Source organism: Dama dama, chromosome 32, assembly GCF_033118175.1.
Source record: "Dama dama isolate Ldn47 chromosome 32, ASM3311817v1, whole genome shotgun sequence".
NCBI classification, from domain to species: domain Eukaryota; kingdom Metazoa; phylum Chordata; class Mammalia; order Artiodactyla; family Cervidae; genus Dama; species Dama dama.
The window spans coordinates 10142792-10159821 of record NC_083712.1 but is presented as its reverse complement, the minus strand read 5'-3'; the positions used below and the strand labels follow the sequence as shown (position 1 = coordinate 10159821).

The window sequence follows — 17030 nt, the reverse complement described above, 5'->3', positions numbered from 1 at the left end:
TTCTAATATGGATTCCTTTTATTTCTTTTTCTGCTCTGATTGCTGTGGCCAAAACTATGTTGAATAGTAGTGGTGAGAGTGAGCATCCTTGTCTTGTTCGTGACTTTAGAGGAAATGCTTTCAATTTTTCATTACTGAGGATAACATTTGTTGTGGGTTTATCATATATGGCTTTTATTATGTTGAGGTATGTTCCTCATATGCCTGTTTTCTGGAGGGTCTTTATCATAAATGGATATTGAATTTTGTCAAAGGCTTTCTCTGCATTTATTGTGATAATCATATGGTTTTTATCTTTTAATTTGTTAATGTGGTGTATCACATTGATTGATTTGGGAATATTGAAGAATCCTTGCATCCCTGGGATAAAGCCCACTTGGTCATGATGTATGATTTTTTTAATATGTTGTTGGATTATGTTTCCTAGATTTTGTTAAGGATTTTTGCGTCTATGTTCATCAGTGATATTGGCCTGTAGTTTTCTTTTTTTGTGGCATCTTTGTTTGGTTTTGGAATTAGGGTGATGGTGGCCTTATAGAATGAGTTTGGAAGTTTCCCTTCTTCTGCAATTTTCTGGAAGAGTTTGAGTAGGATAGGTGTTAGCTCTTCTCTAAATTTTTGGTAGAATTCAGCTGTGAAGCCATCTGGTCCTGGGCTTTTGTTTGTTGGAAGATTTCTTTGTTGTTGTTGTTGGAAAATTTCTGATTACAGTTTTGATTTCCGTGCTTGTGATGGGTCTGTTCAGATTTTATATTTCTTCCTGGTTCAGTTTTGTAAAGTTTACTTTTATAAGAATTTGTCCATTTCTTCCAAGTTGTCCATTTTCTTGGCATAGAGTTGCTGACAGTAGTCTCTTATGATGCTTTGTATTTCTGTGTAGTCTGTTGTTATTTCTCCCTTTTCATTTCTAATTTTGTTGATTTGATTCTTCTCCTTTTGTTTCTTGATGAGTCTGGCTAATGGTTTGTCTATTTTATTTATGTTCTCAAAGAACCAGATTTTAGCTTTGTTGATTTTTGCTATGGTCTCTTCTGTTTCTTTTGCATTTATTTCTGCCCTAATTTTTGTGATTTCTTGCCTTCTACTAACCCTGGGGTTCTTCATTTCTTCCTTCTCTAGTTGCTTTAGGTGTAGAGTTAGGTTATTTATTTGATTTATCTCCTGTTCCTCTTTCTCTTCTGTTTATTGCTATGAACCTTCCCCTTAGCACTGCTTTTACTGAATCCCATAGGTTTTGGTTGTTGTGTTTTCATTTTCATTCATTTCTATGCGTAGTTCGATTTCTTTTTTGATTTCTTCTGTGATTTGTTGGTTATTCAGAAGTGTGTTGTTTAGCCTCCATATGTTTGTATTTTTAATAGCTTTTTTCCTGTAGTTGACATCTAATCTTATCACACTGTGATCAGAAAAGATGCTTGAGATGATTTCAATTTTTTTGAATTTACCAAGGCTAGATTTATGGCCCAGGATATGATCTATCCTGGAGAAGGTTCTGTGTGCACTTGAGAAAAAGGTGAAATTCACTGTTTTAGGGTGAAATGTACTATAGATATCAATTAGGTCTAACTGATCCATTGTATCATTTAAAGATCATGTTTCCCTGCTAATTTTCTGTTTAGCTCATCTATCCATAGGTGTGAGTGGGGTGTTAAAGTCTCCCACTGTTATTGCATAGCCGTTAATTTTCCCTTTCATACTTGTTAGCATTTGCCTTACATACTGTGGTGCTCCTATTTTGGCTGCATATATATTTATAATTGTTATATCTTCTTCTTGGATTGATCCTTTGATCATTATGTAGTATCCTTATTTATCTCTTTTCACAGCCTTTATTTCAAAGTCTATTTTATCTGTTATGAGTATTGCTACTCCTGCTTTCTTTTGGTCTCCATTTGCATGAAATATCTTTTTCTAGCCCTTCACTTTCAGTCTATATGTGTCCCTAGGTTTGAGATGAATGTCTTGTAGACAGCATATATAGGGGTCTTGTTCTTGTATCCATTCTAGTTCTTAAACATCCTCTTGTGATTCGTTTCCCAAGAACCAGAAAAGTGCACTTGTTCCCCTAGATGCAAAGCAAGTGACAGACACTCTCTGTAGGTGAATCTAATACTTCATTAACTTTTTAATAAGAAAAGAGATAAGAAATTAATAAAGAATGAGATGAAGTAATAAAAAATATACATTTTTTTTTTAAATCATGAACTGACTTTTTCATTTAACCATTAATGTTCTAGGAAGACAGAAATGCTGCCTACACCGATTTGTTTGGGGAATTTTTTCTTCTTGTGCATATCTTTTAAGCTACTCAGTTTGTAAACGAATCTTTTTATTTAAGGCATAAAATCCTTCCTAATAAGGAAGTTAAGAAACAAACATCAGCGCTTGTAATCAATTTACTCTGTCAACGTCCAACTTTATCCCAAAGTGTTTCTGGTGATTTGGGGTCATTAAGATATTATGTACTGTTTTTAGTATGGCAGTCTGGAAAATAACATACTTAAAAGTACATAATGTATAATTTTAGATTTAAAATGGTACTGACACCAAGAAAATTAGAGCTTGGTCTCAGCTTGGATATTTTTTGTCTAGTTTACTGAATCTTAGTTATTTCACTGGTATCAGAGTCAATATTACCTCAACTGTTTGCTTGAAAAGTGAGGAATATGTCAGTCATGTAGATATGAATCCAGGGATTAATTTGTGTATTGAAAATTATTAATATGAATGGAATGCCTTACCATACATTCTATTATGATTTGTTAAATGTCAGTGTTTTTCACTCTTAAAGAATAAATAAGCAACAAAATCTCAGAAATTATGAAAGGTTTGTTTCCAACATTTCATACCATTATTACTGTGTTTACTTTTATTTTCTTGAGCAGTTTCCAGAGCAGTGTCTGATGTATACTGCTATCACTTTTTGTTTGAGATAATAGAAGATATGAAAATAGTTTTTGTTATAGGGCACTTGGGTCTAGAAGATCTTTATAATTTTCACACGCATCCTATAAAGCAGTTTCCAGAACTAAATTTAATTAAAAGTCTAATCGCAAGACACTGCAGTAGATTTAGCCACTTGGAGAGTTATTTGTAAACCTGTGTCTGAAACCCAGTGCATCTCTTTCTGCTCACAGCTGTCATTTACACGGTGAAGGTAGCGGCGTTGGAAACACATCCCGCAAGCAGCATCAAGGCAGTGTTTTGCATAATCATATGTCTATATTGTTCCTTGGCTTTAATTGCTTTTTCACAAGTCTAACTGTCTGGAAAATTCACTTTGAGGGTATTTCTGTTCTTTCTTACAAAATAGCATTTGGACATGTGGTTGCTGTTGTCACTGTTGATGTTCAGTCACTAAGTCATGTCCTACTCTTTGTGACCCCATAACTGCAGCACAGTGGGTTCCTCTGTCCTTCACTATCTCCCAGGATTTGCTCAAACTCATGTCCACTGAATGTATGGTGCCATCTAACCATCCCATCCTTTGCTGCCCCCTTCTCCTGTTGCCTTCAGTCTTTCTAAGCATCACAGGATTCTATTAGAAACAGCTTGTGCAGTATTGAAAACATTAGAGGCCTAGCAAACATGCATTCTTTACCAGCTGAGCCACCAGGGAAGCTCCAATGTGGGAGACCCAGGTTCAATCCCTGGGTCAGGAAGACCCCCTGGAGAAGGAAATGGCAACCCACTCCAATATTCTTGCCTGGAGAAGCCCACAGACAGAGCAGCCTGGTGGGCTTACAGTGCATGGGGTCACAAGAGTCGTACATGACTTAGCAACTAAACCACCACCACCAAACATGCATTAAGACTGTCAAAACTGCTCCTATGCAAACTTTTGAAGAAAGTGCAATGTGGATTGTGGTCCTGGCTGTGCTGGGCTATATAGAAATTAGGGAGAAGATCTGATCTGTAGATCTAGGATAATTTTAAATTGTTTTGGACCAACCTTCAAGATCCCTGTGAGACACAGACTCAGGAAATGATTCCACTTAACTGGACATTTTTCTCTGAGTTTGAGGTCAAGCTTTGGTAAATGTGCCAGGAACATGAGTCGCAAGTGTTTTGATGACAAGACCGACAGGTTCGGGGACAGGAATCAAAACATCTCAAATGCCCCTTTTCTTTTAGGACCACAGAGGGTATCTCATTTATTTTTGCAGATAATGTGAGGAAATAAGCAATCAAGAGAATTCCAGCCATCCAAAGAGAGCAGTAGCACTTCAAAGTCTGCCCTGTATGTGAGGCTGGACCCCAGCACTCCTTAGCTGGACCCAGAGTTTAAGGAACCAGACCAACCACCTGAAGGGGGTGGGGGGCAGAACCCTGCAGGCACCCCTCATGGTTCAAGATCCTGATACAAGCAATTTTGGTCACCTTGCTTCATGAAACAACATCAGCGCCCCCAAAACAGGGTTCATTCACATTGAGTTACCTTTGCAGATGTGCTGTGAAGGGTTTCATGAAGCACAGACTTCCTCTTAGCCCTTCAGTCTCTGCATAAACCACAGACATGCCTGATCACGTCATGTACCTTCCAGTACAGGATCACCCACCAGGTGTCTACACTCCGTTCAAACACAGACAGCAACGCACGTCCTTGTGTTTCTTCCTTGTCTCCTGGTGATGATCCCACTTGACACTGTACAAACATGGATCATCAGAAGGGAAACTGGCCAGTGAAAATGAAAGTGTAGGAAGAACTGAAAAGTGATTAACTCTGGAAGTGAAATTCTAATCACATATGAATGGGGTTTAGGAGAAATAGTTAATTGCGGGGTGCGGGACTGGCATGGCTGCTGTCTCACAGACCCCCTGCAGGCACATTCTCAGGACAACTATTATCACTCCCTCCAAGCCTCTTTACTCCTGATCTTTGTTAGTGCTTGTCTTCTTCCAAATGGTAGAGGTTTTTATTTTCAATAATATGTTCTACTCTTCCTTATTTTTCACTCCCCAATCTCCAATATTCTCCCAACTGGAAAAAAAAAAAACACCAGGTATTAATCTATTAATATATTTCTTCATAATAGGCTCTGAGAAGAAAATCAGCTCCATGTGAGCCAAAGCCTTGTCAGCTGTCCCCTCATTGGTGTCTTTTCTATCCGCGATGCCCAGTTCCTACTTCATGGACCGTTACTCTGCTCTTATCTCACCTTTTCCCTGCCCAGACTCCCAAATGCAGCCTTTGCCCCCTCCTGCTCTCAGCCACCCCTCGGCTAATGGGCAGACATAAGCTCCTTAGACAGACCGAAACACCCTCTGGACTTGGTGTCTGATCCCCGACAGGTTTGGCCTGATGACTCACGTGCACGTTACACTCAGCACAGATGAAGCATGCGTGAGTCTCGGATCCCAGCTTTGTCATCCCGGCTCTCTTTCCACCCGTGCTCCCTGCAGTTTCTGACTGTTGCCCCACCTCTAGATTCTTCCCATCCTTGGGGACCGACTTAAAAGGTCAATCAGAATTTCATTTTTATCATCTCATCTAAACATAGTCTGCTTTCTTCTCTGGACTCAGTGTCTGTCCCACCGCCCCTTCCTTCTGAAGTAGGGCCATCATACACAGCAAAGCATCCGGGCCAGCCTCTTAGCCTCATGGCTCCTCCCTCCCTCCCACACCCATGTGGCCACATATCTCAGTAATTCCACGTCTGGAGCCCCCTTGTCCAGACCCCCATGATTCGCTGGGCCTGTTCTTGAACCATCCTGCCCAGCTTTCTCACAACCGCTGCTCTCACTCTTAAGGAACATGTTTTATTTTTTTAAATATAATATTAATTTTATATGGTTGAAAAATTAACATGTAGGCATATTCAAAAGCATAAAAAAAAGGCATGCATTTCCCCCATATTGGATATCATTGCTACCATGTTGACATATGTCTTATATGGACTTTTAAAACATTTAAAACAAAATGTGACAGTTTCAGATGAACAGCAAAGGGACTCAGCCATCCTTATCAGTTCAGTTCAGTTCAGTCACTCAGTCAACCATGCATATACATCATGTATCCATTTTCCCCCAAACTCCCCTCCCATCCAGCCTGACTTACATGAACTTTTACATAAGCTACAGTATGGGTGACCATAATTAAATATTATTTCTTTTGCTGGTTGTTTACAAAATTTCTAATTTTCATCATTTCTAGTTTTCAATATTACATGTAATTATATGACAAATAGTATCACAAGTAAAGCTTTGCTTCTATTGATAATTAATACCTTGGAATAAATTCTTAGGAAGATTCTTTCTGGGTCAAGTGGTTGAATCATTTTCATGTGTCTTAATACAAATAGTTCTATCAAACAAAGCTGATCATATCACTTGTCCACTTTAAAAATATACATCCTTTGCTCATTATGTGCAGAATAAACTCAAGTTCAGCTTCATGATATTCAAAGTTATTTATTTTCTTAATTTTTGAAATACTAGAAAAGTGTTAGAAAGATAAAAAGCCTGGAAAGTAGTTTGCTGTAATCCTAGATGCAAAAGTTAGCATCAGTTTAAAATTTGGTGTATAGTTGTGTAATTTCTTAAAGGAAACATATATATATGTTTAATTGTTTAATTAAACAATTGATTAATGTCTACTTGTTTAATTATTTTTGAAAAATAGTATCATACCTTAATATTATTCTGAAGATTTTCTTCAGTCAATAAACATGGTCAAAGTTTTATGTCCTTACTTGTAATTCCACCTCATTCTATTTAGTAGTGGAAGAAGATTCCATTGCCTGAATGCACCATAATTTATTTAAACTATACCCTATTGGGATATTCAGATTGTTTTCAGCTTTTCACTGATACCAGCCACGCTAACATCTTCCTGGTATATCACCTCGAGGATACTTCCTATGATGAATTTCTAAAACTGGACTTGCTGTTTATGCACATTTAAATCTTTATGGCCATTACCAAATTGCTTTTTAAAAGAGAAGATATGGCCTCCAACAGTATATGAAAAGATGGAGTCTCCACATTCTCACTGAAACAGAATGAAGTGTTATTATCTTGGCCAATCTAGTAGGAAAGAAAATCTTTACTCATTTTACTTGTTTTTATAACTTTTGCATTTTCACACTCTTAGTGTGTTCCTGAATGTATTTGTTTAGTCACTTTCTGTCTCATCATCTTTATTGAATTATCATTGCTATTTCTCTCTGCCTGACAAGACCCTTCCCAGACCTCTTGAACAGAATAAACATACCTGACACTTTGTTCATCTGATGCTCTGTCCACATGTGTTAAAGCTTGTGACACTGTACATTGCAAAGTGTAGTTTTGCTTTCTTATTTTTTAAATTGTTCAAATATGATAACACATTTACAGGAGACTTGGAAAGCTGCATACAGTTCCACTATATATTATAATTATTTTTAAGTAGATAAATTAAGATCTTTAGTTGGAGTTTCATTACCAAAGTCTCAAAAATTAATGGAATGAATAGACAGAAAAGTAGAAAGATACAGTAGACCAGAAAAGCACAATGAACAAATTCAACATAACTAAGATTTACACAATTTTCACACTATAGCAGGATACAAAGTCTATTCAAGTTCCCATACACTATAAACCAGGAGACATTGTAACATATACAGGGACATAAAACAAGGTGCAGAAGTTTCCTGGTCTCAAGGTATTGAAAGCATACAGTCTGTTCTCTTCATCTCTGTGGAATTATGTTAGAAATCAATATCAAAAGATATGTAAAAATCACCCACATATTTTCAAGTGCAATATGACATTTACTAGGAGAGATCTTTGACTTAGCCATGAAAGCCTCAGTAAAGTTGGACTGAATAAAACAACGAGGGTGATTGCAGAGAATAAAGCATTTAAGTGAGAAATTAATATCAAATATAGTTTTTTAAAAATCCATGTGCTTGAAAATTAAATGTTCAGCAAAGTGTATTTTTTTTTCTTGAATGACTGTGTCTGAAATAAATAGTAGTTTCTTTCGGATGGTACTTTTTAAAATCAGTTTTTAAACTTTCCCTACCTAGTAGTATATTGACTTTCATTATTTTTTTAATGAAAAATGACCATTTCTTTATCTATATTAAAATGTTGTTATATCATTGTTGGGCTTCCCTGGTGCCTGCCAATACAGGAGACAGGGGTTCAATCCCTGGTCAGGAACATCCCCTGGAGAAGGAAATGGCAACCCACTCCCGTATTCTTGCCTGGACAAGTCCATGGACAGAGAAGCCTGGTGGGCTAAGGTCCATGGGATCGCAAAGCGTCAGACATGACTGAGTGACTAAACAACAACCACAATATCTTTTGTGAATTTGCATGGTATTTCCCAAATGTCAAAACTCACAGCCCCAGGGTGGATCTTCCTGTGTTTGTCTGTGTCTCCTCATTAGCATGGATCGTAGGCACAGAAGACTATCCCAATCACAATTGTAAGACTTATTTATAAACACTCCCCGTGGCGCCAGCAACCAGATCAGAGCCCAGCGTGTGCTCTTTGAGCTCCATTCAAGATGCCATTCTTAAGGATAATCGCTATCTTGACTTCAGAGGCGTTTTTGCCTTACTTTGAACTTTATGAAAATCGGGTTCTACCGTGCGTCTTGATATCCTCCACGTTCCCTCCCATCGATACAGGAAAATTATTCCATTGCATTAGTAGACCATGAGCTGTTCATTCATTCTGTGTGTTGATGGGCATGTGGACTGCTTTCAGCCCAGCCTGAGGCCACTGCGAGTGGTGGTGTGTGCATCTGCTCCCGTGTACTGTGCGGTGATTGTGCTTCTCTCGGGCGTGCGCTGCACTCAGCCTTTGCAGGTACTGTCAGATGACTTCCTGGTGTGGTTACCCCTCCCCACTCCCATCACAGTGCGGGCCCCTCCCAGGTGCTTCTGCTTTCTCTGTCCTTGGCCTTGATGGTCTTCCCTTTAAGTCATTCTAGTGGGTGTATGGTTGTTTTAATTTGCTTTTCCCTGAAGACTGATCATGGCCATCACTTTTTTATATTTATTAGTCTCTTGAGTATCCTCTTCTATGAATTTTCAGTTGAAGTCTTTCGTCCATCTCTTTTCTATGGGAATATGTGTCTTTTACTTATTGATTTGTATATAATTTTTATACATCGGAATGTAATCTTTTGTTGACTCTATATTCAGCAGCTATATTCTTATACTCTGGTCTGTCTTTATGGTTTCATAATGATGTCTTTTGTTGAAGACAAGTTTTCAATTTCTATGAATCAAATTCATTTTGGCTCATTTTTCTTTCATGGCTAGTGTGTTTATATGTATTCAAATTGAGTTATATCAATTTTTATCTTAACATTTTTGTGTCCAGTTTAAGAAATCTTGCCTCTCCAAAATTATAAAAAACATTATCTTAGGATTTTTGCAGAAGATTTACTTTATCTTCCACATTTACATGTCTTCATTCCATCTGGAATTAATTTTTCTGTAAGTTATGAGGAAGATTCAAGGAATTTTTTCGTCCACAGTGCAGTTCAATTGACCATTTGTTGATAAGCCAGTGTTTCTCCATTAACTGCAGTGCAACCTTTTCCATGAACCAGATAATTATATATATAAAACTGTCAACCTGGAATCTATATTCAAACTGCCTATCATTCCTTTATAAGAGTTCCTGTTTTGCAAGTTATTTTGGCTATTCCTTGCAGCTTGTGGGATCTTATTTTTCTGACCAAGGACTGAACCCTGGCTATGGCAGTGAAAGCCTGGCATCCTAACCACTAGGCCACCAGGGAATGCCTATGTAATTACTGTGAACACACAAAATACTATTTGATATATATTTACCAGGCATATATGACTCTTAAGAGAAACTAGTATCCAGCTAGGAACATAGTTTAATACAAACAAAATAAATAAATAATTTGGAGACGTTGGAAATTGCACAGCACACCTCTTATAATTCTTTATGACTCATAAATCAAACAGGTGACACATTAGTACGTTACAGAGGATTTGAACCATGCAATTACTGAACTTATTTAAAGGAGTTATACAGCCTTCAAGTAGAATTTGCACATTCTGTTCAAGTAAGTATGAAACATGTACATATATGATCACAAACTAGAAGAAAGCTAATCAATAAAAATCAATAAAACAGAAAATCACTTTCTTCTATACTCCACATCCTGATCAAAATGTAATAGAAATAAAAAAGTATAACAAGAAAGTAACAAAATGCATTCTCCATTTTGAAAATAAAAGACACATGATTAAGAGATTAATGTGAAATTTACAGCCCTAAATACAAGTATTAGAAAAAGAAGATCACTAGAAGATCAGTAAATTAAGCTTGCAGATAAGGAAATTTGAAACATTGTATCAAAATAAATTCAAAAAAGTAGAGTGGAAAAACAGCAAACATAGTAAAATAAATTAATGGAAGAAAAATGTAGAGAATTACCAAACCCATAAACTGATTCTTGAAAAAAATTATCATTGAGTAGAAAAATAACTGACATATTCAGCTAAAATACAGGAAACCCAAATAACCAACATTAGAAGTGGAACAGAAATATATTCCTACAGTAGAAATTATTTTTACAACATTGAAAAAATAATAGATTATATTATGTCAATATATTGGAAAAATCTTCCAGGCAAAAGAACAAACTAGAGAAATGAGTTGATCCACTAAATAAGACTAAAATAACCTTCATATCAAAGAACAAGAGCTAGAAATAAAAACTAAGAGCTGAACTCTAAAATTACTCCTATTTATATAGTAAGAAAAATGACCTGTCAGATCATGTAAACAGGTTTAGAAAAAGTAGTTTAATAGAATTGAATGCATTTTCATGATCAACAGCATAACTAGATAAAAGCCTTCCCAGCATCGTGAGCAGCAGGGGATTTTTCTTAAAATGATAGAGTATGTAATCAAATCTTTCCACAAGAATACAATACTGTATACAAACAGTAGTAAGAGACGCAGCATGCCTCACAGCAGTGGGCAATCCAATGTGATGGGGTCATTCAGTCTCGGGCCTCTTCTTCCCTCTGCCTAAGACCTATGATGGTCTCATCTCGCCCCGTGGCTTAAAGCCATTTATTTGCTAAACACACGGGTTTTTCTTTCCTTCCAGACTTCTCTGCAAAGCTCCAGATTGGCATGAGCAGCTGGCTGCTCACTGTCCACTGGGCATCTTGAACTCACAGGCCCAACCCAGAACGCCTGGTCTTCCCACGCCACAGACCCTGCACCTGCACCCGCCCCCGCTCAGCCGTGACTTCCCCATGGTTCTCGTTACTTACGCACAAACCCTCGAGTGACCTCGCATCCTCTCTTTACCCCACGGGCCTCCCATGGCCGTGTTTCCCACCATCACACCATGCCCAGAACCTGCCAGCCACCCAGTGCTCCCCGGTCCACTCCTCTAAGCAGCACACATCTGATTCTCGTTTCTGCCTTTCCCTGGAGAGCTTGTTGTTAACATAAGCACAGAGCAATTTTTTTTTTTTTTTTTTAAATCACAGGTGGGGTGACTACTTCACTACAAACACCGCCCTGGTGGGTCACCTGGGGTGAGAGCCAGAGCCCACAGAATAAGCTTCCAAGCCCTGGGCCTCGCCCGTCGAACCCCAGTCCACCACCCGCGTGTTTCTCTGGCCTTAGCGCCTCTTCCACAGGCCCCCTCTCTGCTCATTGCACTGCCTGCCCGCATGGTCTCAAACGCTGATGGTGCGCCCTCTGTGTCGGGATTTTGCAGGTTCTCTCTGCCCTCTCATCAGATGTGGGGCTTCCCTGGTGGCTCAGATGGCAAAGAATTCGCCTGCAGTGCAGGAGGCTGGGTTTGATCCCTGGTTCAGGAAGATCCTCTGCAAATATAACAAACCTCCCTTCTCCTTCAAGTCTCTATTCAAGGTTCTCCTCACCAACATGGGTTATCCAGCCATCTCATTTAATTCCTAAATGCATGGATTATCCAGTCATTTAATCCCTAAATCTCCTCCCTGCCCTTCAATCCTGTCAAGACCAATGCTGCTTATTCTGCTCTGCTTTTTTTTTTCTTTTCTCAGTGATGTTTACCACCTACCAACATACAACTTTCTTATTTTTTACAGTTTCAGGGTTTTTTTGCCCATCTCCTCCCATTCCCAACTGTGCAAGCTCCATGAAGGCAGGGTTTTTCCTTTAGTTCACTGATATATCCAAAATACCTAGAAGAATACCTGATAACAGTCTGTGCTCAAGAAGTATTCCTTGAATTGTTGAACTGCATTGTATATTGAAGGGGGGATTGCTTTAGATTCATAAGAGTATGTTCAACCTCACAAATATTCAGGGAGATGTCATTTAAACAAGAGACCTCCCCACGACCATCAGATTTTCTCTTTATACAACTATTATAGGCTGATGTCATCAGGTATTGATAAAGGCGTGGCAACACAGAGCCCTCTGTAGTTTATTGTGAGGCTGTATGTAGCTACAGACACAAGGAGAACAACTTTGTCATTTCTCTTTCTGAGCCTAGAGAGATCCAAGGATGAGCACCATGTATCATCATAAAATATATAGACTGACTATCTTTCAGTAGAGCCTGAGACAAGTGAAGCATTTATTCTGCTTCTGAAGTGAGTTACCAAAGTCTACATCTCTAGTTTAGAGGAATTTCACCTAACACTCAATGTAAAAAAGCAACTTGAGGGAATTCCCTGGCAGTCCAGTGGTAAAGACTCTGCACTTTCACTGCTGAGGGCCCAGGTTTGACCCCTGGTCAGGGAACTAAGATCCCATGAGCTATGCAGAGTGACTGAATACAGAAACAAACAAAGCCACACATAAAAGCTAAAGAAAAAAAAGCAACTTGAACATGAGACAAGCACATACATGCCAAAGTTACATCTATTATGTAATTATTGCTAAAATGGACAAAATAGTACTATATATTTTTGGATATATGTATACACATATATGCATATGAGAATCATGAAAATATAAATGAGAAGAAACCATCGTGATTTCAGGAGGTGGGAGTGAGAGGAAAAACAATAAGTAAGTGGCGAGGAGGGGGAGTAGGACTGTGTTATTAATATAGATTTTTTTTAAAAAAAGACATCTGAAGCAACTATGGCAAAATGTTAAGATGATGGTGGGTATCCAAGTGTCTACTATATTCTGTGCTTTCCTTTCTATTAAAGATATTTTAAATTGAACTTTTAAAAATATACTACATGCTTTATACTTTATTCAGGGTTAGATATTTTCTTTGAGTATATAATATGCACAAAGTAAGTAATTAGTATTTGTGTACAGTGTTTTGTATAGTAGTTATTGTGATTTTTATCTTTCTTACAATTTCATGCAACTAGCAGTAAGTGAAAGACAATAAAAGCATTCAGGAAATATGGATTTTTGTTGATATTAAATTCTTTTACCCATGTGAATTGCCATAGATAGAACTACAGGTCTGCGGCTTCCTCTGACATAGAGATTTTTTACGTTACTCTGAAAAATATCTGTAAATCTCATAGTATGTTAGACTATTACAAGAAAAGGAGTTTATACTACACAACTCCGCTTTTGTGTTGGTATCTCAAATCATGCATTTTTCCTGAAGATAGACTGTATAAAAGCACACACCCCGGACGCTGAGGTCGCTCAGATACAGGCAGACAGGGACCTCCTGGTGTGACCTTCTCAGCCAGCGGCTCTCCTGGCCTGCATGCTGCCACCTCGTGGGGCGTTTCGGGAACGACACTGGTACCACAAGCATCACACCCTGCCACTAGCTTAGAACAAAGTTGTGTCAAACCCATCTTTGGTCGGCGTGCCCGAAAGAAAGAGCTTGGAGTCGTGAAAAGAGCTGAGGTCTCCGAAGACCTGGTTCCACCCCTGGAGCACCCAGCGCAGCCGACAGCTGCGTGTCCTCACTGCGTCCATCTCGGACAGAAGCTGCGGGCTCGGCTGTTTGCGGGTGGGCCGGGCCGCGTGAGCCCGCCGGGTGGGGCTCCGGGCTCACCCAGGACCGGCAGACAGGGACGGGCGCGCCGGGGTGGGGCTGGGGGACGGGGAACGGGCTGGGGCGCCCTCGCTGCCCGCCGCTTCAGCCGTGTTCTCCTTGCAGCCTGCACTTCATCGTGTTTGACACGGAGCTGGCCCACGACATCCTGCGGGTGTGGGACGGCCCGGCGGACAGCGCGATCCTGCTGAAGGAGTGGAGCGGCTCGGCGCTGCCCGAGGACATCCACAGCACGTTCAACTCCCTCACCCTGCAGTTCGACAGCGACTTCTTCATCAGCAAGTCCGGCTTCTCCGTGCAGTTCTCAAGTAGGTGAACAGGTCCTTCCTCCCTCCGCGGGCCTCTCGTCCCGGGGCTGCCAGGGAGGCAGGGCCCATTCGTGTCTAAAGGCTCCCCACTCCACCCGCGACAGGGATGGACCTTTTGTGGAGCAAAATATGAAGCTTTGAAAACCCCTATCCAGAGAACGGTTTGTCTTAGGAAATTCTCTCCACTCTCAGATGGTGATAGATGGATGCTGCCTTTGGTGGTGGTGGTTTAGTCCTTAAGTCGCGGCCAACTCTTGGGACGCCATGGACTGTAGCCCACCAGGCTCCTCTGTCTGTGGGATTCTCCAGGCAAGAATATTTGAGTGGGTTGCCATGCCCTCCTCCAGGGGATCTTCCCAACCCAGGAGTCGAATCCAGGTCTCCTGCACTGCAGGCAGATTCTTTACGGACTGAGCTACAAGGGAAACCCATGCTCTCTTTAGTTATATGGAAAGAAAACACTTTAAAGATTTGAGTTAATCAGGAAGTATCTGAACTTGGGCCCCAGACAGGTGTGAGATCAGGTTTATCTTGGGTGCCCCCTCCCCACCCCTGACATGTAGCCCAGGCTCCCTCACCCCCCTGGGTGCTGCCACGAAGTCTGGACGTTGGCAGTCTGCTTTGACTGTCTGCTCTCAGCTCCCCTGATGTTCTCCCTGCTTAGCGCTGAGGTGTCCAGCAGCTTCTGTAGGACGGTCATCTCTGAGGATTGAGTGGCTCCATATTTACAGCTTTAAATGCGTACCTCCTGAAGACGGTCCCCGCCTTCACTGTCCAGCACATTTTTAAGGAACGGTTTCCAGACCGAAGGGGTGGGGGTATTTTGTGGCACCCGAGTCTGTGAATACCCTTCAAGCTGCACCATGTAGAAGTGTCATGTAACGTGGTAGGTCCCAGGTCAGCTGTCATCGTAAACTGAGTGGAATTTTCACATGAACACATTCTGGCTCGATTCATCTCTTGGCAGGTCACTTGTGAGCCACATTTAAAATATACATTAGAAAATGGACTGAGGTCAATTTGATGTTTTAAGGGGTTGGTAATGAAATTGAGGTTAAAGTCTGCACAATTTCTTACCTCGGGTCCGCTCTGCTTCGAGGCAGTAATTTGTGAACATGTGCTCATGGAATAGGATCTGTATGTGGTAAAACTTTCACTGGCTTATTGCAAAAGTATCAAGGTAAGTTTGTTCCAGTTATCCTGGCTTGGGGGGAAAAAATGTTTTCGTTCCAAGATTATATCGTTTTTGCTCTTTTTTTTTGTTAGATAAAAGTGTCCGCTGTCTTCAGAAATGGTGGTGAGAGTACATGGGCATGTGTGTGGTGCACTGTCCTTATTTGACAACAAAAACATTGTTACTGTTATGAGGTTATGTTTTCCTCTCCTACCCATTATGTACTCTCCCGGCTGCGTTCTGCTATTTTCCCCTTATAATAGACTTTCTTAGCACAGTTTTAGGTTCACAGCACATTTGAGAGGAAGGTGCAGAGATTTCCCACATAGCCTCTGCCTCTGCCTATACACAGCCTCCCCCATTATCTACATCCCCACCAGATGGTACGTGTGTTACAGCTGATGAATCCATGCTAACATGTCATCACCCTAAGGCCATGGTTTACATGGGGTTCACTCTTGTGTTGCACATTCTATGAGTCTGGATAAGTGTGTAATAACTTGTGTCCGTCATTACCGTCTCATATAAAGGAGTTTCACTGCCCTAAACATCCTCTGTGCTTTTCCTGTTCATTCCTCCCCCATCCTAACTAACCCCTGGAAAACAGTTATATTTTTTCTTTCTCCATAGTTTTGCCTTTTCTAATATCAGCTAGGTGGAATAATATAGTATATAGCCTTTTCACATTGGCTTCTTTCAGTTAATAATGTGCATTTAAAGTCCCTCTAGGCTTCCCTTAGCTTGATGGCTCATTTCTTTTCAGTGCTGAATAATATCCCAGTGTCTGGATGTATCACTGTTTACCCATTCACCTAATGAAGGACATGTTGGTTGCTTCCAATTTTTGGTGATTATGAATACAGTTGCTATAAACATTTGCATGTAGGTTTTTGTATGAAAACATAAGTTTTTAACTCCTTTGCATAAATACCAAGGAGTGTGATTGCAGGATTATCTGGTACGAGAATGTTCTTTTATTTCTGACCTTTTAAAATCTTCCCTTTTAAAAATTAATATGAAAAAAAATTAATGTGATGGAACAAAGAAATCACTTATTTTTTTTATTTTTATTATTATTTTTTTTTTCTGATGGAGCAAAGGTGTTTTAATCAACATGGCATGGGCATATATACTGTCTTACAAGGTAGTTATTCTCAGCAAAGATAAAGATTAAAATTCCAGACTTAGAAAACATAAGACGATCCCTATCAAAGAGAGAGTTGCAGATAATCACCTTTTCATAAGAAGGAAGAGGGTGCTTATCACTGTAGTGAGAAATGCCTGGATTCCTCAGCCCCAGGAAAGGCGTGCCTCTCCTCTTAATTCCTGAATATTCAGGAATTAATAAGGGCCAGAGGGTTCCTGACAGATCCAAAACAGCACACAGGAAGCCTCTTGTTAAATGCTTCCTGACATTTCCCCCTATTTTATTATATTTTTTACATTCCTCATTATATTCTCTTTTAAAAGACCTCTTCCTAGTTTGGGTTAAAGACAAAGGAGTGTCTTTTATTATAGTTTTTGAGAGAATAGACATTTATATGCTATATTTATAATTATGCAAATAACATATTGAAT

At 39.8% G+C, this 17030-nt stretch overlaps 1 protein-coding gene across 1 annotated transcript in view; it reads left to right on the top strand.

Annotated features, from left to right (window-relative positions):
* CSMD1 (CUB and Sushi multiple domains 1) overlaps positions 1-17030 on the top strand; it is a 1628138-nt gene that overhangs the window by 1335540 nt on the left and 275568 nt on the right. The window contains exon 26 of the mRNA XM_061134533.1: positions 14076-14278. Within this exon, the coding sequence (XP_060990516.1) occupies positions 14076-14278 (203 nt within the window). The remainder of the gene's footprint in view (positions 1-14075; positions 14279-17030) is intronic.